Here is a 22,162-nt window from a genome sequence, read left to right on the forward strand (position 1 = left end):
TTTTCCCATTCTTCATTGCTTTGCGTGCTGCAATGTAACACATTATGTAAAGCTAAAATACATTAAATAACAGAGCCAGGCCTTACTAGCCCTACAGTGTTCTTTCTTTGCCCACTGCTCACTCAATTGGTTCCCTACCAGACCTGGGTTTGCACCAACCACCCAAATGGGAGCCAAGGCCAGTGCCCAGCAGCTCTCCTGGAAGAGGTGGTGCAGCCTCTGGCTGATCTGAAGCTCTTATAGAACATACTTACAACAGCCAGAAATTGCTGTCATTTGCAGGAGATCCCTGTTACATCATCCCAAAGTATGAGATCTCATTGTCATCCCTACAAACTCCTTCAGAGCACAGACACAAAAGCACGGTACATTGAGTAAAGAGCTGGGTTGTTTAATTCTCAAACTTAAACTTAGCCTGCAAGTTTCCTTTCTGTCTATCATTATATTCTCACCGCCTTCCAGGTCAGGACAGACACCTAAGAAGTTAGAAGTGAAGGCTGCAGTGCCTATACTGCAGGGAGCAGCTGCTGGGCTGGTGTCTGAAGGGCATCAAGATTCAGCAGTGCCTCCTCTAAAATATCATTAACCAACCTCCAATATGTTTTCATTTACAAATTTCCCATTTGTAAGTCAGAAGAAATCAATTCAGAAGTCGTAAATGTATTTTTAGCCAACGCCCTATGAACTACAGTGTATGACACCACCTTGAGGTATTTTAATCTGGGGGCTAAGTTTAAAGACAGCCTGAAATGCAAAACTATTTTGCACATCCCCTGGATAGAGTTCAGTCACCTCTTTTCTGGTTCCACTTGTGTGCATCCTCTAGGAAGTCAGGCTCAAAGATGTAGACACCATTTTCAATAAAGAAGTCATCAGTACTAAGGACTACAGCACCGGGGTTGTCACGTTTCAGCTGTCTGCAAGGAAAAGAAAAAGATGAAAAAAGGATTAGTACCAGGTAACACCTTTTAACAGAGACCATTAAGCCATGAGCTATTTGAGTGCTCTGCAAATACACACAGTGCTTTACTTGAAAAATCCCAATTTAAAGGATCTGGAAGTACTACAATCAGTAGATGGACACGTAGGAAGAAAGGAATGGAGCCTGAAGGTGTGGCCTTGATTTCTTTAATTCAGCAGAGAGATCTACACTGGACTACCAACATCTGAGTCTTTAATCTTATTAATATATTTAGCTCTCCTTCTGAGTTATCTGAGAAAGCAGGACTGTAAAGAGAAGGAATTAAAACAAAAAACAATAGCCCAAACCTGCTTATCCAGGCATGGAAGTTGGCGTCCAAAGACAATTTGATGATAAGAGTTTTGCTACAGAGATTTCTGAAGATAACCAGGAGGAGGGATTTGTTATTTAGTAAAGATGGTCCAGAGAACCATGAGTTTGGTTTGAGGGGGTTTTCTTGGCTGTAAAGCAGGTAGCATTTATTTAGAATTTTAATTTGCAAACAAGTATTTGAATGATAAGCCTATATTTTGTGTTAATTTATATAATTTTATGGTTCTTATCACTGGTCTCTATTCCACTTAAACCTCCTCTTGTAGAGTTGAGTAATTTTTATAGCTTCAGCTTTTAAACAAATTTTCCAAACAAATCTGAGTATAAAAAATATTTTATAGACAAATTTGCAGATCCATAAAGCAGACTGCTGTGGTGAGTGGCACTGGGCAATCCCACTTCCCTTCACACGGGTGTGCGTCCCCCAGCAGTGCTCCTGCAGGCCAGGGATGCCATGGGGAGCAAATGTGTGTCCTGCTGGACACTGACCAGCAGCCTCACAGGCAGCACTGGCTCTTGGAGGTGAAAGGAAGTGCTGCCTTGTGTGGAGGTTTAAATATGAAGCATCCCTCTGCCAGTCCTTAGAGACCCCCAAAAAAAAAAACCAAAACCAAAAACAACCAACTCTTAATGTATGATTGTGCTCCCATTTGTGTCTAACCCAGAATTTTTTGTGTCCATAGATATAGAATTGTCCTTTCTTTAATCAATCAGAGAAGAGTTAGGGGAGGCGAGAGTCTCTGCAAGAAGTCAGGGAGAGCCCATGGCATCATCCCACTATTTCCTGCCCCCCCAAGGCCTGGAATGTCTTGGGAAAAGACAGAAAGGTCAATCAAGAAACTCTGTGTCTCTCAGACATGAATGCTGCTGCCCTTCTGTATCATTCCACACATGGTCTCCAGCCCCTGTGAGTCATTTCAGCTTTCCTCATTAACACTTCTCCCTCCATCCCCACAAGCTGCGAAATAACCATTTCTCAGTGTCTTATCTACATGGGCAGGAGCCAGGGAAAAGGTGTCTACAGGTTATCAGCAGCAGAACAGGCACACAGGCAGAAAAACCTTAATTCTGTCACCCAGCTCTGCTCCAACCATTTACTTACCAGTTGTACCCTCATCTGCCTGCAAGCAGCAGCTCTTCACTAGGACTGCAGGGTGCATTTAGCTGAATAAAGGTCAGCTTCTGACTTGCTCTGTCTCCACTGTAACTTCTACCATCTGCTGATTAATTAATATTATTTTGTGGTGGGGTTCACCCCAGCCAGCAGTGACTCAGTGCTGATGGAGCCAGGACTGGGCTGTACCCCCTGTAATGCATCATTCCAGCACCTACCTGTCCTAGTCTTCTAGCCCCAAAGGGATGTTTTATTCACAAAATTACTGCTGGGCAAACTGATTTTAAAAAAATCATGTTTTAAACTGTTAGCAAATGGTAAAATTTTGTCGCTTTAATTTTGGCCTCGGGCAAAAATTCTTATTATGAAAAGCAAAGCAACATCTAATGCTTATCTGGTTACTGCTGTGGATAACTTGATATATTCAGGTCTCCCTATGATTCAGCACCTTTCCCATTGCTTTACTCATTGCAATTTCTTCTCTAAAAAACTGACTGCTAAAATATGTGTTTTCCCTTTAGCTACTAATAGGCACATAAAATGTGCACATTAATAAAAGATCTCAAGACTAATTTTTTTTTCTTGTTCAGTATTTCTTTTTAAAATGCTCTTAACCAGTGCAAATTTTAAAATCCATTATCTTAGCACATACCTTACTGAATTTTCAGCCCTGAGAGCTTTGATATTAACCATTTAAGCAATCTAAACTGTAGGTGAATATTTGTGAGCTCAGTCTATGGTCCTCACATCAACAACTAAAGCAGATTAAACTTGTGTTTCAAAGGAGGAAAAATGTGGGACAAAATGAGCTGAGAGCTATGAATTACTGAAACATTTGCTATATTCATACCAAATGAGCTCCTGCTAACTACAACATAAGAAAACATGAAGTGGGAAAAAGATGGGTCACCTTCTGTTTGTTTTGCTGGTTTTAACTTTTAGCTTTCCAAAACAACCAAAATGTGGCTGAAGTTGACAGCTGTTTTCTGTAATCCCTTCCATATTGCCCACAAAGCTGACAAAACTCCTATTTCTTCTCTCCCTTATCATTCCAGAGGGCACCAAGAACCCTTTCATGTGTTCCTTACTAAATCAGCCACAATCTTCACAGGACCTCAGGTTAGTTTAGAAGAAAGGTCCTGCATAATCACATCATGCTCTTAATTGCTGGAAGCAATTAAAATGCCTGTATTTCAGAAAAATACAAACCAGCTATGCAAAATGGGAGGGCTTGTGACCAGTTATTTATGAGTAAATCTTGAACTGCCCTGTAAAAAGAAAATTACCCACTGCTGACAGATAAGCACACTTACACAGTAAGCATAAAGCTTACTAAGGAGGAAAAGAAAAATGCAATCTCTTTTCAAGATCAAAGGACACATAGGAGCCATGTTGGCATTTTTTAAAGAAGCCACTGAATTGGAAGCACTGCCTTGTGACAGGCAGCATCTCTGAAAAGTTCAGTATTAATTTGCTTTGGACACATAATTGCACAGTACTACATGTCTTCATCTTGCAGTGGATATGGTACCTCCTTCACCTTGTAGAGGGGTGAGGTGAAAAGGGTTTAAGGAGATCTATACTAAGCAGAGGAAACACCCCTCATTCTCTTCTTACTTTCTTATCCTCTGTAGGTTCTGAAACAGCAGCAAACCTTTCTTTAGCAAAGGGTAGAGCATAATGCATTTTGTATCCATAGGTTTTCATACTTTTCCATCAGAAAACTTGAAAATAAATTAATTTCTGATAGCAGATTGGAATAAACATTTTCAGTGCTCAGAAGGCCACAGAATGGAATGTCAGAGACCAGAACATATATGTACTGGCACCATATGCAACCACTTCCTCTGGCCACTATTCCAAACGTTAAGGGTGCTGTGGCATTTCAAAGGTGTCTAAAAGCCTTTTGCTCCAGCAGGAAAGCAGGACTGTGAGATCTGGAGTGGCAATGCCCAGCGCTTGCCACTCTCTACTGCATTTGAAGAACTCCTGGTGCCCCGAGGGCTTTGCCTGGCCGAGCTGCCAGGTGCTGCTGGCAGAGCACAGCCGTGCCTTTGTGTCTCACCCCCAGGGGGTCCAACCACGGCTCTGACTCCTAGAACACCAGGCTCGTGTCCTATTTGATCAAGGCACTGAGGAGACTCACCTGAAGTGGTTTCAGGCAAAGGTAAATGTTTACAGTGCAATGCTGCGCGGAGGCAGGAGCTGCAAGAGCTGAAGTCCATGAACCCGTCAGAGCTGCAGTGGGGTCAGGTGCTGGGAACGCTGGGAACAGCTGGCCCAGGACTGGAGGTGCTGGGGTAAACTAGGCAACAGCAGCAGAGAGAACTGGAGAAGACACAGATTGTGCCAAGCAGTGATGCCTCAGTGCCAGTGCATTTTTTTCCCTCCTGTTCTGAAAGAATACTCGTTCTGTGCTTCTCAAGATAGTACAAGAACGAGCTCATTTTGAGAAATAAAACAACAGCTGCGGCTGCAAAGTTACAAGTTTGATCATGTCCAGCCTATAGAGCTTGAATTAAACTGCTGGATAAAGGGTCAGGTGTAAGTTGAGCTGTGCAGCACAGCAATGTGCTGCCAAAGAGCTGGAACTGCAGCTACTGCGCAATGCAGTTTGCTGGGGAAGCAGGTATGAGCTTGTATGTGGCTCACTTAAATTCTGGAGGCAAATTCTGGAGGCATCTGGAAGCCTCTGCCACTGCACCTCAGATAACCTCTTTCTTAGCAGCTGCCTCAGTGTGATCACAAACCTGCACTGTGAAGCCAAGGACAATGTGCTCAGGAGCAGCATGTCCAGCTCGCCTGAAGGAGGCTGATGGAGATGTGACTCCCAGCTGCCCCTTCTCCTTCACACTTCTGTGACATTCAGTGAAAGGCAGGTAGCTGGGGCCACCTGAAATATGTGGTTCAGGGAAGCTCATCCTGAACAGTGAAGCTGCTGGAAAGGTGTGAAGCTTGGTGGTGAGCAGAGCAACTCCTCGTCCTGGCTTGACTACTCAGAATGTCACACGTGGGTCCTCCGCTGCCTTTACCAGAAACCAAAAACCAGACCTGAACTGATCCATGCCAATGTAGGGATGCTCTGAGCTGGGAGCAACCAGGATGAGGAAATAATTTTAACAGAAGTGCCACAACTAAAGCTTACAAAGCTATATCCAAACTCTGCTGAGTGACATTGAAAGGTCAGGGAAACAAGCCATGGATCCAAAATTGTTCCTAGGACTGTGTGATGAATAGAAAAGGGGCCTTTTGACTGGAGTAATCACTGAGTTGCTGTATCACCAGTGATAAGATTCATGATTTGTGACTCATGGGCACTCTAAAGATGTAGAGTTTGTTACAGAAACAGAGAAACACTGGCTGATCTGCAGGAAGAATGAATGTAGATACGTGTGAAAGCATCAGAAGAAAGAACAGAGCACAGGCTAAAACAATGGTACCCACTGACAGCCAAGATCATTAACAGCAATAAAGCTGGGAGAGGTCCTGTTTACAGCCCCCCAAGGCCAGCACTCAGCTGAGGCCCAGCAGTGGTGACCTGCCACAGGAAAACTCATGCTCTGAGAGCAGGAGGATGGCCAGTAGGTCGCACCAGCCTCTCCACACCTGCTTCCTTCCCCTTGTTCCAAGAGGGGCAGATGATGAAGACATGGGAAAACAAATATAATGGGGAAAAAAATCCACCTAAGACTCATAAAGCACCAAGTAAGCAGAATTCACAGGCAAAAAAAATGGCAGCATAGGAGCTGTTGGCTGGAGATGGCACAGCAGACCTGGCCAAAACCTACCCTGACACTACCAACTGAGAGCAATGAGGCAGAGAAAGCGAGGATGAGACAGCTTATAGTCCTTGTCTGCTCTGATTTTGGGCAGACCATATGAGCACATTTATCTTGATGCTTGCAAGTATTAACTTGCGATATTGTGAGTGAATCAATTCTGAGAAAATAAACTTGAATTTATAAAATGAGTTTATGGAGTACTTTTGCAAATAAACAACCACCTTCCTCCTCCAGTGGGATCTTGCACTGAGATCTGTTGCAGTCATTTTCTGCAAACTTTCCCTTGTGCAGCACATAGCATCTGCCAATACCAAAAGCTATGCAGTGTGAGAACAGCAAAAGAATTCTCTTGGTACAGTCCTTCACAAGCTGGACAGGGTTAAGGAGAGGCACTAAATGCTGCTTTTTGAACTGTGTGTTGCTGAACAGCTAAACATAATTATGTGATTAAGAGAGGCTAGAAACAATAAGATACTCAACCTCCATCTCACAGAGGACTACTACAACAATACCTTCAACTGATTCTGTAAATGTGTCATTAACAATTAACCTTGTGTTTTGACCTAAAAAGTACAGGTAAGTACAGTTACTTGCACTGCCTGAGAATATGCCCCCAAACCTTTATGTTCTTACCGTGCTGTGAGAAGACCCAAATCCCCCTGAAGGAGCAGGCCCACACTTACACAGCCTCTTAAGGGAGAGGTCTGGTTTTTGGGTGTGAGCAAAACACGGCATTTGGCAATTCATAAAAGAGCTTTGTTTGCCAAAGTGCAGTGAGGCAGAAGGCCCAGTGGGACAGGGAAGTGCTGTACTGGGAAGAGGAAGCTGCAGATGAAGCCAGTGTATCACACAGCTTCGTGCTGCCGCCTCTCACAGCAGAGCCCTTCCTGTGGCAGCCCATGATCCCAGCACGGGTTCCTCAGCCCAGCAGAGTAAGAAGACGGAATGTTCCTCTTTTGATAGAGAGTGGGTGGCACTGACAGCTGTGTGACACCAGTCTGTGAGATTTTGTGATATCAAACTACAGCTGCCACGGTCACACCGACTGCGGTGCTGCTTCCCAGAACTCCCCGCTGTGTTTTTCTACCTATTTACAATCAGCCTTTGAGATGTTGGAGCATGGAGTGGTCCCCTCTACTCATTGTATACACTGCTAAAGCTCGGACCAGGAGTGTGGGACATTACAAAAACAGAAGTCAGAGTTGCCAATTTTCAGCCAGAGAGAGGAAGTTTTTTACCATGTTCGTGATTAAACACAAGAAAAACCCAAATCACCAAAAAAAAACCAACCCAACGAAACCAAAACAAACCAAACAACCAAAAAAAATTTTTTTAAAGAAAAAAGAAAGCCACCACCAATCTGGCGCCTTTGAGAAAAGGAGCAAGTACCGCCCTGGTCGGGGTGATCAGTCCATCTCACCAGAAGCATCCCTGTAGGTACCGCTCGCTCGGAACAGGAGCTCGCACAGTCCCACGGGCAGGACACCCAGACACGGCCACAGGTGCCGGGGACAGCGCAGCCTGGAGCGGGTCTGGAGCCGGGGGGTTCCGGGCGGCTGCCCTCAGCCAAGGCTCCCTCGGGGCTCCCGCTTATCCCGTCCCCTCCCAGCCCAGCCCTGCCCCGGCGGGTCAGCAGCGAGTGCCGGGCGGGCACACGGGCTCCCGAAGCATCGCCTCGCTTGTCCCCGGCCGCTCCTCCTGCCCCGGAGCCGGTACCCGCTTACCTGGCCAGGGTGCTCTTGCCGGCGCCCGGCAGCCCCCGCAGCAGCACCAGCCTCCCGCCGCCGCCGCCCCGCGGGGGCCCCAGGCTCAGCCCCCCCAGGGCCTGCAGCAGCCGCTCCTCCTCAGCCCCCGCGGGGCCGGGCCCGCCGGGGCGGGGGGCCGGGGCCGGCCCGGGATGGGGAGCCCGGGGCAGCCGCTGCGCAGCCCGGCCCCGGCCCCGGGCCCCGCCGCGACCCCGGCCCCGCCGCCCTCGGCCCCCGCGGGCGGGGCCGGGCGGGATCCCGCGTCCCTCCATGTCCCGGGCGGCCGAGACTTTGCCCCGCGAAACCGAAAGCTGCCGGGAGACTCGGGCAAGGACGGGCGTCTGCCGCTGCACAGCCAAAGCGCTCAGCTACGGCACTCGCTGCAGACTCAGAACTTTGGGCCGAGATACCATCTCCAGTTATTTAAAGTCAGGATTATTCCCCAGATTCTCAAAGGCAGGAAAACACGAGGCAGCGCTGACAGCGTTCCAGTCCCAGGTGCTGCCCCTGTATTCCGAGGGCAGGGCCAAAATGGAATGAATCATCAAAGCCCCAAAGAGAAGTGGGGCTGGTTACAGGACACCAGGTGTGCACCGAGACCTCTTCGCCGCCCGTCCCTTTCGTAGCAACGAGCTACCGGAGTCCTCTTCAACCACAGAAGCAACAAGGATGCCAAGGGGATGAAGCTAAAGAACTGCCCAGCACTGAACAAATGCTCACTACACCTACCTAATTATTTTCTTTCTCGAACATATAAGAGAAAGTAAAGGAAATTTTAAAGATTTCTCTCCTCTAAAGAAAACCTGATTTCCATTAACTTGCTCACCAAAGAAGCCAACGAAATTGCAGTTTGCAATAAAACCAAAAATATTTGGAGTGGTATCACACCCTCCCTTCTCAGAGCTACACACAGCATCATGCCCAGCTTGGTTAGGAGCGAGTTTCAGGTATGCCCCAAGCACACACCGCCACCAAATCTCAGTGCTGGAGCTTTAGGTTCTGAGGTTCCAAATAGTGCTAAAGAGAGTGTTCACACACAGGGAGAAAGCTTAGCTCCCCAGGGACATGGCACACCAACACTAACTGAAGCAAGTGGGGAAAATGTGGCAGGAAAGAAGAGACAGAAAATGTGAAATTCAGATACTGGGGAAGGGGGTTAAAGTAAATTTAAACTGGCAACACTCTACTAAGAGATGAAACATGACTTGCCCATACAAGAGAACTGTGAGATTTTGAGAACTATTTTTATTTCAAGCATTCTGGAAGGCCAGGATTCAGTAACAGAAAATAGAGGCATTCAGATCTCTCACTCAATAAATAGAAGTAGGAAGACAGTATTAATCCTTGAGTGACATTTTCCTGAAATCAAACTAACTTGTCTGCTGCCACTAGTACAACACAGAAGTCTGAAGCTGTGGTTGGGGGGGTATGAACTCCATTCCCCCTCCCCTTTACATTTCATATAATGTTCTGCTGGTAGGAGAGCAGGACATTTCCAGCCAAGGAGGACACACATGTGTCCATGGGAGATGCATTCAAACAGTGCTGCCAGAAAATTTCACCAGTGGTACAACATTTAGAAATACATACATTGTTAATTGCTTTCATGTAGATGCAGTATTTAAGTAGAAAGTGGAGACACATTGACAAATTTGACCATGGTGGAGCTTCAACACAAGTTCAGTCAAGTCCTGGCTCTTCAGTTGATGTATAAATAAATGCAGGGAAAGGTGAGGAAGAGGAGATCAAAGAATAAATGGAGAAATATTCTGGATCTGCAAGCTGCTCAAGTGGGAAATATTATTTCTGACAAGTAGACACAACCGAGTTTCCTTCTTCTCTTTAATCTTTTCTCACACTTTTATTGTTAAATGAGGTGACAGCTGTCACTCCCTCTCTCTACAAGGAAGTGTCCAGCCTTATGCATGCCTCATAATTGACAGAGGTTGCTCTTTATAATTAATTATGATTTATCTCTACATACATAAGTATTTCCACCACCACTAACAGAAACATCAAATCACTAGTTACCAGTGCTAGTTATACATCTTCTCAGCCTACCACAAACCCTACACACCCTTCCTTCAGCATGTTTGAATCAGTTCCCTAGTGAAATATTCTTGTTTCTGTAGTCCCAAATTCCCAAATGAGTCTAGCTGAGGGGAAGCCTAAAGGCTGGTTTCAGGAGAAAAGAATGGAAGTTTTGCACCCCTGTTTGAGTGAATAGGAAGGACAGATGAAGACATTTACCATCAGAGGTTGGAAAGGGACTGGGTGCAGTTATGACTGAGGGTGAAGGCAGAAGGAGGCAGCTAAGACACGTAACAAGCACCATTCCCTGCAGGTGAGCATCACTGCCTGCTTCTGTGCCAGTATCCTGGATCCTGATACAAGTGAATGAAATACCACAGCCTGAAGCTCACATCCCATAGTGACAGATGCCTCTGGTCTCCCCTCTGAATCTCTTTATACCACACTTGAAGATATACTGACAAAGTGTAAATCCCAAACAGCTTCAGAAAATGATCTTTTGCCATACACAAAGTGATCTCAATTTTGATCATTATTATGTGGTCAGAGAGGTTGATACTGGAAGGCAGTATTGGGGGGGAGGTGGCCAAAGATGTATACCAAAAAACCTACAGTGGTTTCTCTCTTCCAGGTTATCCCTCACGTTTAAAATCCTTGGTGGCCAACTGAAGTCCTTCCATGATGGAATTAAAGCGAGAAGTTTCTGAAATAAAAAAAAAAAGAAGAGGGTCTGCTGAAGTTCCACAACAGCACAGTCAGCAAAAAGACTTAACAGATAACCCAGCCCTCAGACTGAGAAGAGTCTGTCCAATGTTTTTTAAAGTTTCTAATGCTCAGCCGTTGGTTATTTCCTTAAAAAGTTAGAAAGGAGAGGAAGCAGACAGCGGAAAGCAAAGGAAAAATAAAAGAATGCAAGGAGAGCAAAAAAGGAAGATAAGAACTTGGATGTCAAAACTAGAGGCAGTGAGGACCTTACTACTTCAAAGCTGAAAAATAAGGAGAAGAGTGGATTTTTTTCTCTACACATCACAAATGCTATATAATGAACAGCTGTTCAACCAATACCACCATAGTACATCTCAATTTTTTTGTTACGATGTGCATTGTTTCCCCTGTTACATGCACTCAGGACCTCACAGGCTTTCATATTACAGAGTTAGTGTGAGGCACCCGCACAACACAATTGTTCTTTCTTGAGAGCTCCAAAACCAGAGCTGCAGGCAGCACTTATTCCCCCAAGTAATTAGACACTGCTTGAATGATTTTTTTGAGCCAGGTTTTCCTGGTAAGCACTCTAAAATGCAGGTGAGGTTTTCTGGTCATAATTCTGTGCACTTTTTCGTGCTTCATTTTGTTTAATATTAGTGGCTAATGTCAAAGGACAGATAAGTTTTTTCACTATTATCTGTGTATCAAAGTAGCAACTGGAAGAGGTTTGACCATGGGACGATATTTTCTGTGGCAATACTGGGAAGACTGCTTTTGTTTGCTTTGTATCCTTCAGATTAATTTTTTTTCATTTTAGCCAAAAACCAGTCCTGCCTCTCCCAGCTATACACTCCTGCTTTTTTGCCCATGTCCTGCTGATCTCATGGGCTCTAGGACAATTTGTTTCAGTTCCATAGCCCAGACCAAAAACATTTTGGATGTCTTCATGCATTAGATGTTAGAGCTGAACTGCCTCACTCACAGCTGGCAAAGGGAAGTGCTTGGAATAGCACAGCCAGGGAAAGGAGGATAACACAGGGGTATTAGGAGATTTGTCCCACCAAAACCACACCCTTCAGGGCTGTTGTGGAAGAAGTATTCCTGCAGGGAGTTACTGACTGCTGTACTTCAGAAAGAAACATGTCAGCTTCTGCCTTGCAGAAGTCCTGCAGATAAATGCTTGAACAGACACATTTGTATTGCACTAGCATCTGTGAGTCCTGGTCTAAAGAACTTCTAGGCACCAAAATAATGCTGTTTTCACTGATCTCAGCATTTCTCAAACTGGGAACTCTTGCTTAATCTCCAGAACAAATACTGATGTGCTGCCACTGCCGCAATAAGGAGCTCTCACAAAAGCTTGAGATTAACCCTGTGTTTTCCCAGAGGAACACTGTTCACCCTCCCATTGGAATACAAACACCCTTACACAACATGAATACAGAAACATGTTCATCTGGCTAACAGATTAAGTTGCACTTGGCCAGTAATGCTCAGTTTGCTTTCCAATCTAAAGGGACCATAATGATCATATTAGCTCTCCCTTGATTTCCTATGATTTTAAAATCTTTTTGGTAGGAGTGTCTCAATTTTCCTAGTTTTTTATTCCCCCCCTGACATTTGAAGGAATGAAATCCATTTCAACACTTACAGTTGTTCACTTGAGCAGTTTCACAACCACTCTGGGACATCACTCTTGGCAAGTCTGCTTTAATCAGGAACCAGAGGGGAATTATTTTGTAGTGACATAAGACAACCTTATCCCTCAAAGCCAGGGGCACCATTGATCAGGAAAACTCCCCTGTCTTTTACAGTGCCTGCATGCAGACATTGTGGAAGCACTGGAATACTCACGTGGGGTCTGCATTAGCCTGTATCCTGTGCCTGACAGTGAGCATGAGCTGACTGAAAACCCTAAGACATTCTTCTTCCTTTCCACATACTTTTCTTGCTTTAATTCTTCTAACATCCTACATTTGTAAAAGCTTAAAAGAGTGCTCCACCTGAAGGTTTGGTTGCAGAATACATAGCCCCTGATATCAGAGCTGACTGCTGCCCAGACAGGACACCCTGCACATCCCCTCCTCATATCTGCAGCAGCACGACCTCATCTGCTCCCTTGCCTCAGCCTTGGCACTGAGCTGGCCCTTACAGTAGCTTATCTAAATGCCTCAGTCCAGCAGGAAAGTATTGATTTGTTTGCTGTGGGGTTAGTGAATTAAATGATAGCCTTCGTGTCAGCCAGCAAGTGCTGGAGCTGCTATCTGGAGCAGGGCTGGGAGGAAGGGCACTTCACACTTTGGGCAGCAGTTACCCATTGCATCAGCCTGGTCTGAGATGGCAGATCCCAACTCCAGAGCAGCCTAAACCCATCTGACCTCTGGTGTCTCATCCTCTCCCTCCAACAGCCTTCAGGACTTACCCTGACTCATCTCAGATGCTGAACTAAAACAAAGCAAAACAAAAATCCCCCAACATAAAACTCCAGCTGTATCTCCCCACTCCAGGAGAGCTCTCAACGGCCAAGCCCTGCAGAGACAGTGCAAGGCCTTTTTACAAGCCAAACACTGATGGGGAATCTTCTTTTGTGGCAAAGTCTGCATTGCTTTCATTCTATATTCCATAGAACTGACACAGGCTGACACAGTAGAGTGTTAGACTGCAAGGCAGCATAACAAACTGGGGTTTCCTGGCAGCAGACAGTGGCTGGGTGACAAACATGCAGGGCTCTGGGTCATTTCTGCTGCACTCATGACAAGCAGGAGAGGAAGACTGAAACAATTTTGGGAGTAGCAGAGCAGACAGACAAAGGGAGTAAATCTGATCGGAAAAAAATAGTTTGTTTGACTCAGCAACCAGATAAAGGTGCAGACCATAGGGCAGGATAACTTGCTAGCATGTGTCTTTCCTTTCTTGAAGCCCAAAAAGAAGTTTCATATTTCACCATTTTCTCCTAGGAAGTGAACATAGCTTTTCACATCTGTTTCTTTAGTATGTAAATATTTAATCAATAATCTGGACATTTCTGGATAATAGCTTAGGACACAAACCCACACAAACAGCCAGTCAGGACCATAAGCAAAAATCCTGCCTCTAGAGTGTATTGCAATATTATGAATAAATAGCTTCTAAAAATTGGTAGCAGGTGTAGGCCTAAGTATTTTGTGAAAATACTTTTTATTTGCTTACCCATATTGTAGTATCTGATTATTTAAGAGGAAAATACTGCTACCAGATGTTCTTAATGTTATTAATGATCTGTGCTGAGAGCACCCTGAGAGACCAGTGCTGTCTGGGCCACATGGTTCACAGAAATCTCCCTCCTCCTCCTACACTGGTGGCTGGTACCAGCTAATCAGCAATGTCATTTTTGTCATCAATGACATATAATCAAATCAAACCCCATTCAAGAGGTTTCAATTCCAACCCAAACTATTCAACTACTTCCCCTGTGACATGAAGATCCACTGTGAAAACTTCTGTGTTTATAACAGCTCCAACACAGTGCACACCCATCTCCTTGACTCCTAGTCCAGCCATCAACTGGAGGCATGGTCAGATACAGGACAGCAGGTGACAAAGACCCCCTGACCACACCCCATGTGGATGATATTCCAGCAGTCCTGAAATGTCTGGATGGGAACAATTTAAGCCTCAGGATATGGAATCTTTTTCTGGCTCAGTTTGCTCATGGTGCAGGTTATTCTATTTCCATGTACCTCAGTTTATTTGTTTAAAAACTACAGATTGATTCATTTTCCATTTTGGAAAGAACAACTGATGGCAAATTATAGAGAAGTTAAGCTAGCATTTTCCTGCTGGAACCCATAATCCTCCCTTTTTATCTCAATCTTCCCAGAATATCTTTCATAAACAAACCAAAGAAACTTTGCCAAGTTACCAAAGGGTTCAAAAATTCATGAGACAAGCAAGAACACGATAGCACTTTGTCACACCAAATGAAAACATTAATGAAAATTTAACACTTCAATATTCGGAGTCTTACTGTGACCTCTTGCTACTGTTTCTCCACTGAAAAGCAGAACTGCCATTTCTTCATAATTTGGTGAAACACTGTTTTATTGCTCATAGAGTTCTTTTCATAATTAGACCATTAATAGAGCCAACATTACTCTCCATACTGAAAAGACAAGGAAAGTAGGACTCTGATGACTCACAACAGATTGCCACAGCAACCAGAATGGGAATAAATTCCACCTCTTAGGCATCCTACCCTGCTGCTTTCACTTCACCACACATGTTTTAGATTTCAGAGGAAAAAATAAAATCATATGGCTTTAATAACAAAATACTGCCTTCTCTTTTCCCCGTTTGGGCTTGAAAGAAACAAAATCCGAACAACCCTCAACCCTAACTCAGTTAAAACCCAAGTAAATTAGAAGATACTAAATGCACCTTAAAAATTATAACAAACAATATTCTTTAGATATTTGGTCAAATATAATAAAAAAATATTTGGTTAAATATAATAAAGGAGTAATATATTCACAAGGTGACTGATTACCTGTTTGTTCATGCAGAATTTAAGACGGTCACTCATGACTGATGAAATGCAGCATCCAGACAGCCAGTGCAGGTTATGCTGTTCTCCTCTATCACATCTTGACACAGCTCCATGTCTGATAGTGTTTCAGAAGAGTCTTGATTCTCTTGGGGATTTTTATTTAGATCTTCAAGATTAATAATATCATCTAAAAAATAAAGAATTTATAAACTGCAGCCCAAACCACCTGAAATTACCTTACATGGTCTGTCATTGCTCTTGTCAGGATGGAATATTTCTAGAACAAACTGTCATTTTACCAGAATCCTCTTGATTTTTGCCTCCTAAATGACCTATAAAATAAATGAAATCTTTCTCTTTTGTCTCTCATAGGGGTGGGGAGTGAGAAACAACACCCACGCATGTGTGTGTCTGTTCCCACTCTTACACTGCTTCTCCAAAAGCAGCCTTTCTTCTAAAATAGAGAAACTTCTCTCCTATTTTAGACAACAAATTCTGCCAGCTTTCAGGGAACTACTGGGGTGTATTTTCAAACTTGTCAGAGAACCTGTGAAATTGTAGTGCATTACTATGGAAATCACAGAAAAAGACAACGAGCAACCCTATCCCATTACTTCCACACTGCAGGAATTAATGTGTGCAGAGGTCTAGAGCTTCACATGAACCCTGATATCTCTTACTGCTCAGGTGTGTGACCTCAAGTGCTGTTTGATAGCAACTGAAGATGAGCCAGCTGTGCCAGGTGACCAAGAAGGCCAATGGCATCCTGGGCTGTATCAGCAATAGTGGGGCCAGGAGGACCAGGGCAGTGATTGTCCCCCTATAGTTGGCACTGGTGAGACCACACCTCAGGTTCTGGATTCAGTTTTGGGTCCCTCACTATAAAAAGTCTCTGGGGTGCTGGAGCATGTCCAGAGAAAGGTAATGGAGCTGGGGAAGGGTCTAGAGCACAAGTCTAATAAGGAGCAGCTGAGGGAGCTGGGGGTGTTGTTTAGCCTGGAGAAAAGAAGACTTAGGGGGGACCTTTTGCTCTCTACAACTGCCTGAAAGGAGGGTGTAGCCAGGTGGGGGTCAGTCTCTTTTCCCAGATAACAAGTGCCAGGACAAGAGGAAGTGGCATCAGGTTGCACTGGGGAGGTTTAGATTGGATAGTAGGAAAAAATTCTTCACTGAAAGGGTGGTTGGGCATTGGAACACCATGCCCAGGAAGTAGTGAAATCATCGTCTCCCAAAGTGTTCAAAAAGTGGGTAGATGTGGCACTGAGGGACAGACTTAGGCAGTGCTGGTTAATGGTTGGGTCAATGATCTTGTAGGTCTTTTCCAACCTATATAATAATTATATTAATAATAATTCCATGGTTCTGTTATTATGCTGCCAACGTTTAGTGATAATGAAGTTCAATTAACTTCAAGATACTCAACCTTTCAGGGAAGTAAAGTCTCAAGAAAGACTATATCATGCTAAACATAATTTTGATCTAGCATGGATAAACTTGAGCTAATTACTGGAATATTGCAATGTAGGAAACTTTATAAGGCAATGTTAGCACTTAGATGAGGAAAAATGAAGTGATGACAGCAACCACAGCTCTGTGGACCATGGATGCAATCAATGACAGCATAAATTCATTTATCGCTTCATCGTGCTTTTGCACAAAGAGGAGTGTTATCACTCATTGGTAATGAAAAACCCTTTGATAAGAAGAATTTTATACTTTTTTGTATCACAGAACAGACTTACCAGTCAAGCCATCTTCATTCTGCAATCCATTTGGTTTCTGTTTTTCCTAAAATAGATAACAATAGTCCAGCAAAAGGAAAGTGTGTGACAAGAGATGTTATTTTGGGCAAGAACAAAGTCCATGCTCTATTTTGTAATTATTAGTTCATTGTAATCAGGATTTTCCTGATTTCCACTACTGGACAAGGAAAAAAAGTAATTTGTAAGTTAACACTTTCCAGACAAAGAGAATTAATCTGCCCACAGTCACACAGAATAATTTCTCTGCTGCAGCTCTAGCAGAGGTGATGGAAGATGAGATCTGCTCAGATGATGAGAGAAAACTTTAAAACAGAAAACATCTGAATGATGGTAGCTTGTACTTAATGAACATAGGTCAGGTCAAGACAAAGTTTTTTCACCCTTTTTTAACTAGTAGTTGCACACACTTCTGAAGTTGATCTTTTAAAAACCTGAATCCTACCATGCCAATGAGCTGGTTTTAGAAATACTCAGAGGAGGACAAAAAACATCTGTCTCCTCATTGTGGATATTAAAGCAAATTTACTAACAAAGAACTGAAGAATTCCCCTTTGCACCTGAAAGATTGGAAAGCCTTCCAAAATCCCCTAAAATTCATACCTCCACAGAGGTCTTCCACAGTAAATAGATCATCTTTGAAACTTTCCAGTCAAGGGGAACTATATAATCATCTGGCAACAAGGATTCTGCAGAAGAAAATATTTTTTGCAGTTGAGTGTTCAGATCTCTCCACAGCCAAAATATATCATTGAATTACGAATTTTGCACACATTATTTATATATATTTTTTTTAAAAAAAGCAGATATTTCAATGAGCCAGCAGCAAAATCAGAATTTAGAATTTCTGGGATCTAAGGCTAGTGCACAAGAGGGGAAAGAGAGGGAAGGAGATTTGGGATTTTTTTGTTTATTTAGACAAAGACTTTCCTACCATACTTTCATTTCCCCCACATACTCCCCTAAAAATAGGCACACACAAGAAAAACAAGAAGTTTTCAGCCATTAAATTAAAAGAAATTGAACTTAATTAACAATCTTTAAAATTTAAAATGCTTGATTATAAGAATTTGTGCACTATTAGTAGAGAAGGTGTTTCCTAAAGTGTTTTAACCCTAACACCACTTAAGAAGCCGAAAAGAGGTTCTTTATAGGAAAACTGTTTGAAATATTTTCTAGTCTAATAAGAACCATACAAGCACGACATGCATTTAAATCTTCCATTTATAAATAACTAAAGACATTTATTTACCAAAAATTTCCCCTCCAAAATAATTTCAATAAAGATTGACTGCAATTCCAAGTGTTGTAAAATAATACCACTCAAATGTGAGCAGCAATAAGTAGTTGCCTGTCAATGCACTGTATGCCACCAAAAAAAAGCAGCATTAATTTTTGGAATTGTAGGACAATAATAAAAGGGAGAGTGTGGCCAGCCAGGCACAATTCTGATGGGAAAACCCCAGCAGTCAGAAATCACAAGCTGGCAGAGCTTCAGAGAGATATCGGGGTGGATTTGTATTTCTTGAAGGTTATTTCCAAAGGAAACTAACCTAAATTCCAGAGAATGTCACCTGTTACTGACTCAGAGAAGAAGGACATTTGGTTCACTAAGCTACTGAGTGTTTCTCAATGCCTGGTTATTCTTTTTCTTTCTTGGAAGATGCCTGTTTTCAAGTCATGGCCAACTCCCTCTAAGATTATAAAATTTTAGACCACAAATATGAAGACTCACCAAGTTTGGAGAAGAAAAATGTTTTACTTGCAACTGTTGAGGACATGAACACTACTTCTTTGCTTAATTTCAGCTCTGTATGGCAAGTTCTTTGGTGTGTGATGCCAGATTTAGGCAAAGCAGTCCTTTAGGTCCCTCTTTAGGGATCTAAAGTCAAGTAATGCTTCCCATGATTTGCATCACTGTTCTGGCAGATAGCATTGCCATCAACTTTTACAAAACAACAAAATCCCGAGGTCAGTTGGAGCAGATAAAATGACATAAACTGCTCCTCAGCTGTCAGATTAAAATTTTTATATGAAAATTCATGCTTAACTTTAAATTCTACTGAAACAAACAAATGTAAAGGTACACTGAAAAGCTGGCCTGTGTTTTTTAATCCTGTTTGTCAGCTAAATGAAAGTTACAGTTTCTCCACTAAATTTGGACCCAAGAAGCTGAAAAACACTATGCACAGGAAATATGTCTCTTTCAGCAGGTGTTCTAGGGTGACTTCCAAACAAAAACTCTGTTTATTTTACTGGTTACAGCTCTGTGGGATTACATTAGCCTGCAGCATAATGGGAAATAGTGGCTGGCACACTCAATTCCTTTGAGGATTGCTCATATTTTACCTGCTAACTTATAAGTATTAAACTGAAAATACAAAACCAAGACATCTGGAGCTCTGGAAGGCAAGTATACAACACCAGGACACTTATTAATAAGGCACACTTAAAAAGAAGACATTCACTTTCAGAAGACATCTTGTAAGCCTGATACTGAATTTCAAACCAAATTAGATTTTGGGAAAGTTTTTCAACAGCATCTAAGCCACTTAAGAGTGTATGAAAACTCTACTAAAATAAAAAAGAATGTTACTATCTGGAATATAAAACCAAACATGCAGCCTTTATATAAGTGCACACATTTTGTACCACATTTTCATTTAGTTCCATAATCATCACAGTGAAGTCTTACTCAGTAGGATGTATTAAAACATCATTTAGTTCTGTAATCAACACAGAAAAGTCTTACTAGGATATATTAAATATTCAGCAAGCATTTCATGTTTGAAGTTAGTCAATTTTTGCTACTAAAAGACTGCAAATACAAGGCCAAACCAAAAGCTCCTTTGACAGAGACTAATGATTTCAGGTACAAACTAAAAACTGTCACCAAAATAGCAGTGATTTGTTTCAACAGCATTAATATTTAACTAAAAACTGCAATAAAAATTAGTTTCTAACCATAGTCTTTTCACTTATTTTTTGGTTTGGAGGGAGTGCTTTGGTTTTTGTTTGTGGTTTTGAGGGGATTGTGGGTTTTTTTTGTTTTACATAGGAGTAGTAAGAAAAGCATTATACCCAGTGGAAGACCTGGAGAACCAAAGAGCTGCACAAGTTGAAAAGCAAATCCTAATGATAAGGGAAGTCCCAGAAAACTGCATTTCACATCTGCATCTTGATAATCTTCAAGCTGTGATGCCTTTGCTGGCTCAGAGTCATCTGCTCCATTTGCATCTTCACTGCAGCTTGCCATTGTAGTAGAATCTTCTAGATATTCAGAAACAACTTTACCAGAAGACAAATTATCTGGTTGGTCACTTGTAACCTCTGAAGAAACATGTTCACCCTCGTCCTCTTTTTTATTAACAACCTGTTGTGGCTGAAGGGGTGTAGCTTGCTCCTCCTTTGCTTTGGAATCTACACAAACCCTGCAGGCGTATTTTGATATAGGAGAACATTGTCCTGAATGAATGTAAGAAATATTATATAACAGAGCATCTGCATCCTGAGTGGGTGAGGAATATTCCTGCAATGCATGGTCCTGTTCATGTGCTTCTCCACAGTTCTTGCTTAGAAAGTATTTTTGCCTCACTTCTAAACCACTATTTTGGGGAATATCCTCTCTCACTGAGATGTCCTTCCCTTCCTCTGTATGAGCAAAGATCTGTCTTGGTAGGTTAAACTTTGGTGCTAAATTGACAATTCTCCTGTATCTCTTCCTCTTCAGTGTAATTGGTGTAGCATCATTTATTGGCACATTTACTTCACTTGAACTCTGCATGAAGGCAGCCCTGGCTTCCACTACGGAATCAAAGTGCACTTTAGCAGTTGGAGATGCAGAGAGACCATTGCTTATTACATTGCCAACTTCCTCAGTTTCTGTTTCATTATGGTTTTCCTTTACCAATTGCTCATTTGACTGATAGCAGTTTAGTTCTGTTGAACTGTTTGTGTGAGTCTGTTCAGGTTTCCTCACTTTTTGAGATCTTTGTTCACTTACACATTTATCCTCAGAGCAAGGAGAGAGAGAAACTTGAGTATTGAAGCCCATCTGCAACTCCTCAGTAGATAAATTAATTGAAAAAAAAGCCCAGGCATTGGAGCTAGTTTCTTCTGCTTTTAATAGACATTTGCCCTCTGTGTTATCAGGCACATTATCAAGTACATTTGAACTGCAACACTGAGAGATTTCTTTTTCTTCACTGTTTAAACTTACCCCCTTGGCTTCCAAGTCAGGTTCACATGTAAGTTGGCATGATCCCAGTTTTTTTTCTGTGCTTAACAATGACATATCATAGTCTTCAGAAAAGCCTTCAGTTTCCTGGGTGGAATTTTTATCATTGCTTATTGTTAGGAAACTCTCTTTGTGCCTTTGCTTTGCTTCCTTGTCATCTAATGCATTTTTGGTTAGGTTTTCAGTACAAAAAGGTTTTACATCTCTTAAAAGCAAACTATCATCTTCTATAGGCAATTCATTTTTCCATGCACTATTTGACATTACTGAGACATCAGGCACAGTGACCAGAAAACTCTCTCTTGAAACCCCTGCAGCTTCTTTTAGGCTTTCATCACTACACTTTGGCTGCTCTTCACAAACTGTTGCTGGATCCTCCAGGCCTTTGCTGAATGTATACACTGATTTTTTGTTTTCTTCTTCCAAGTCATCCTCTTCACTTTCTGATCCATCATGGTCACCTGGAACTGGATGATGAGCTACTCCACATAACATTTTCTTTGTAATTTCTGTACGATTACTTTTCATTGTTTTGTTTCTTTTTCTCTTTTTCTTCTGCTTTGCTTTTATTAACAGGTATCCAGGGTTCTTGCTTAAAATTGTCTCCCTATGTGAAAACAAAGAAGATCAAATGTAAAACCCCAAACAAATAAAAAAACCAAGCCCCCACTAAGTTAGAGCAATAATGTATTCAGGGAGATCAATCTGAAGAATAGGTAGTTTTCATTACTGTGATGATCAAACACAGACTATCTGCATTTTTCAGTTGATAATATCTCAGATAACACCTTCTATTGGTTAAACAAATGCTTAAATCAATACCATTCAGAACAATCCTGAACATTTAAATCCATTTAAGTAAACCCAGCTGCCATCTCCATAACTTTGCTTTACAAAAATTATCACAAATCATCGTTAGACCAAACATTGTGTTTCTAGATGCCTTTCTAGCATGATGTTTGAATA

General features: G+C 42.4%; 1 protein-coding gene across 1 annotated transcript; it reads right to left on the reverse strand.

Moving 5' to 3' along the window:
* On the reverse strand, nucleotides 1–21,962 carry LOC132323533 (uncharacterized). The gene is made up of 7 exons (XM_059838841.1): nucleotides 20,041–21,962; nucleotides 17,563–17,648; nucleotides 16,942–16,987; nucleotides 15,200–15,386; nucleotides 10,579–10,669; nucleotides 793–917; nucleotides 1–27 (listed from the first exon to the last, which is right to left on the reverse strand). Exons 1-4 carry the CDS (start codon nucleotides 21,722–21,724, stop codon nucleotides 15,232–15,234), a joined length of 1,971 nt encoding a protein of 656 aa, XP_059694824.1. The 5' UTR covers nucleotides 21,725–21,962; the 3' UTR covers nucleotides 1–27; nucleotides 793–917; nucleotides 10,579–10,669; nucleotides 15,200–15,231.
* Nucleotides 21,963–22,162: the final 200 nt, after the last annotated feature.

The sequence above is a fragment of the Haemorhous mexicanus genome, chromosome 2 (genome assembly GCF_027477595.1).
Source record: "Haemorhous mexicanus isolate bHaeMex1 chromosome 2, bHaeMex1.pri, whole genome shotgun sequence".
Taxonomy (NCBI): domain Eukaryota; kingdom Metazoa; phylum Chordata; class Aves; order Passeriformes; family Fringillidae; genus Haemorhous; species Haemorhous mexicanus.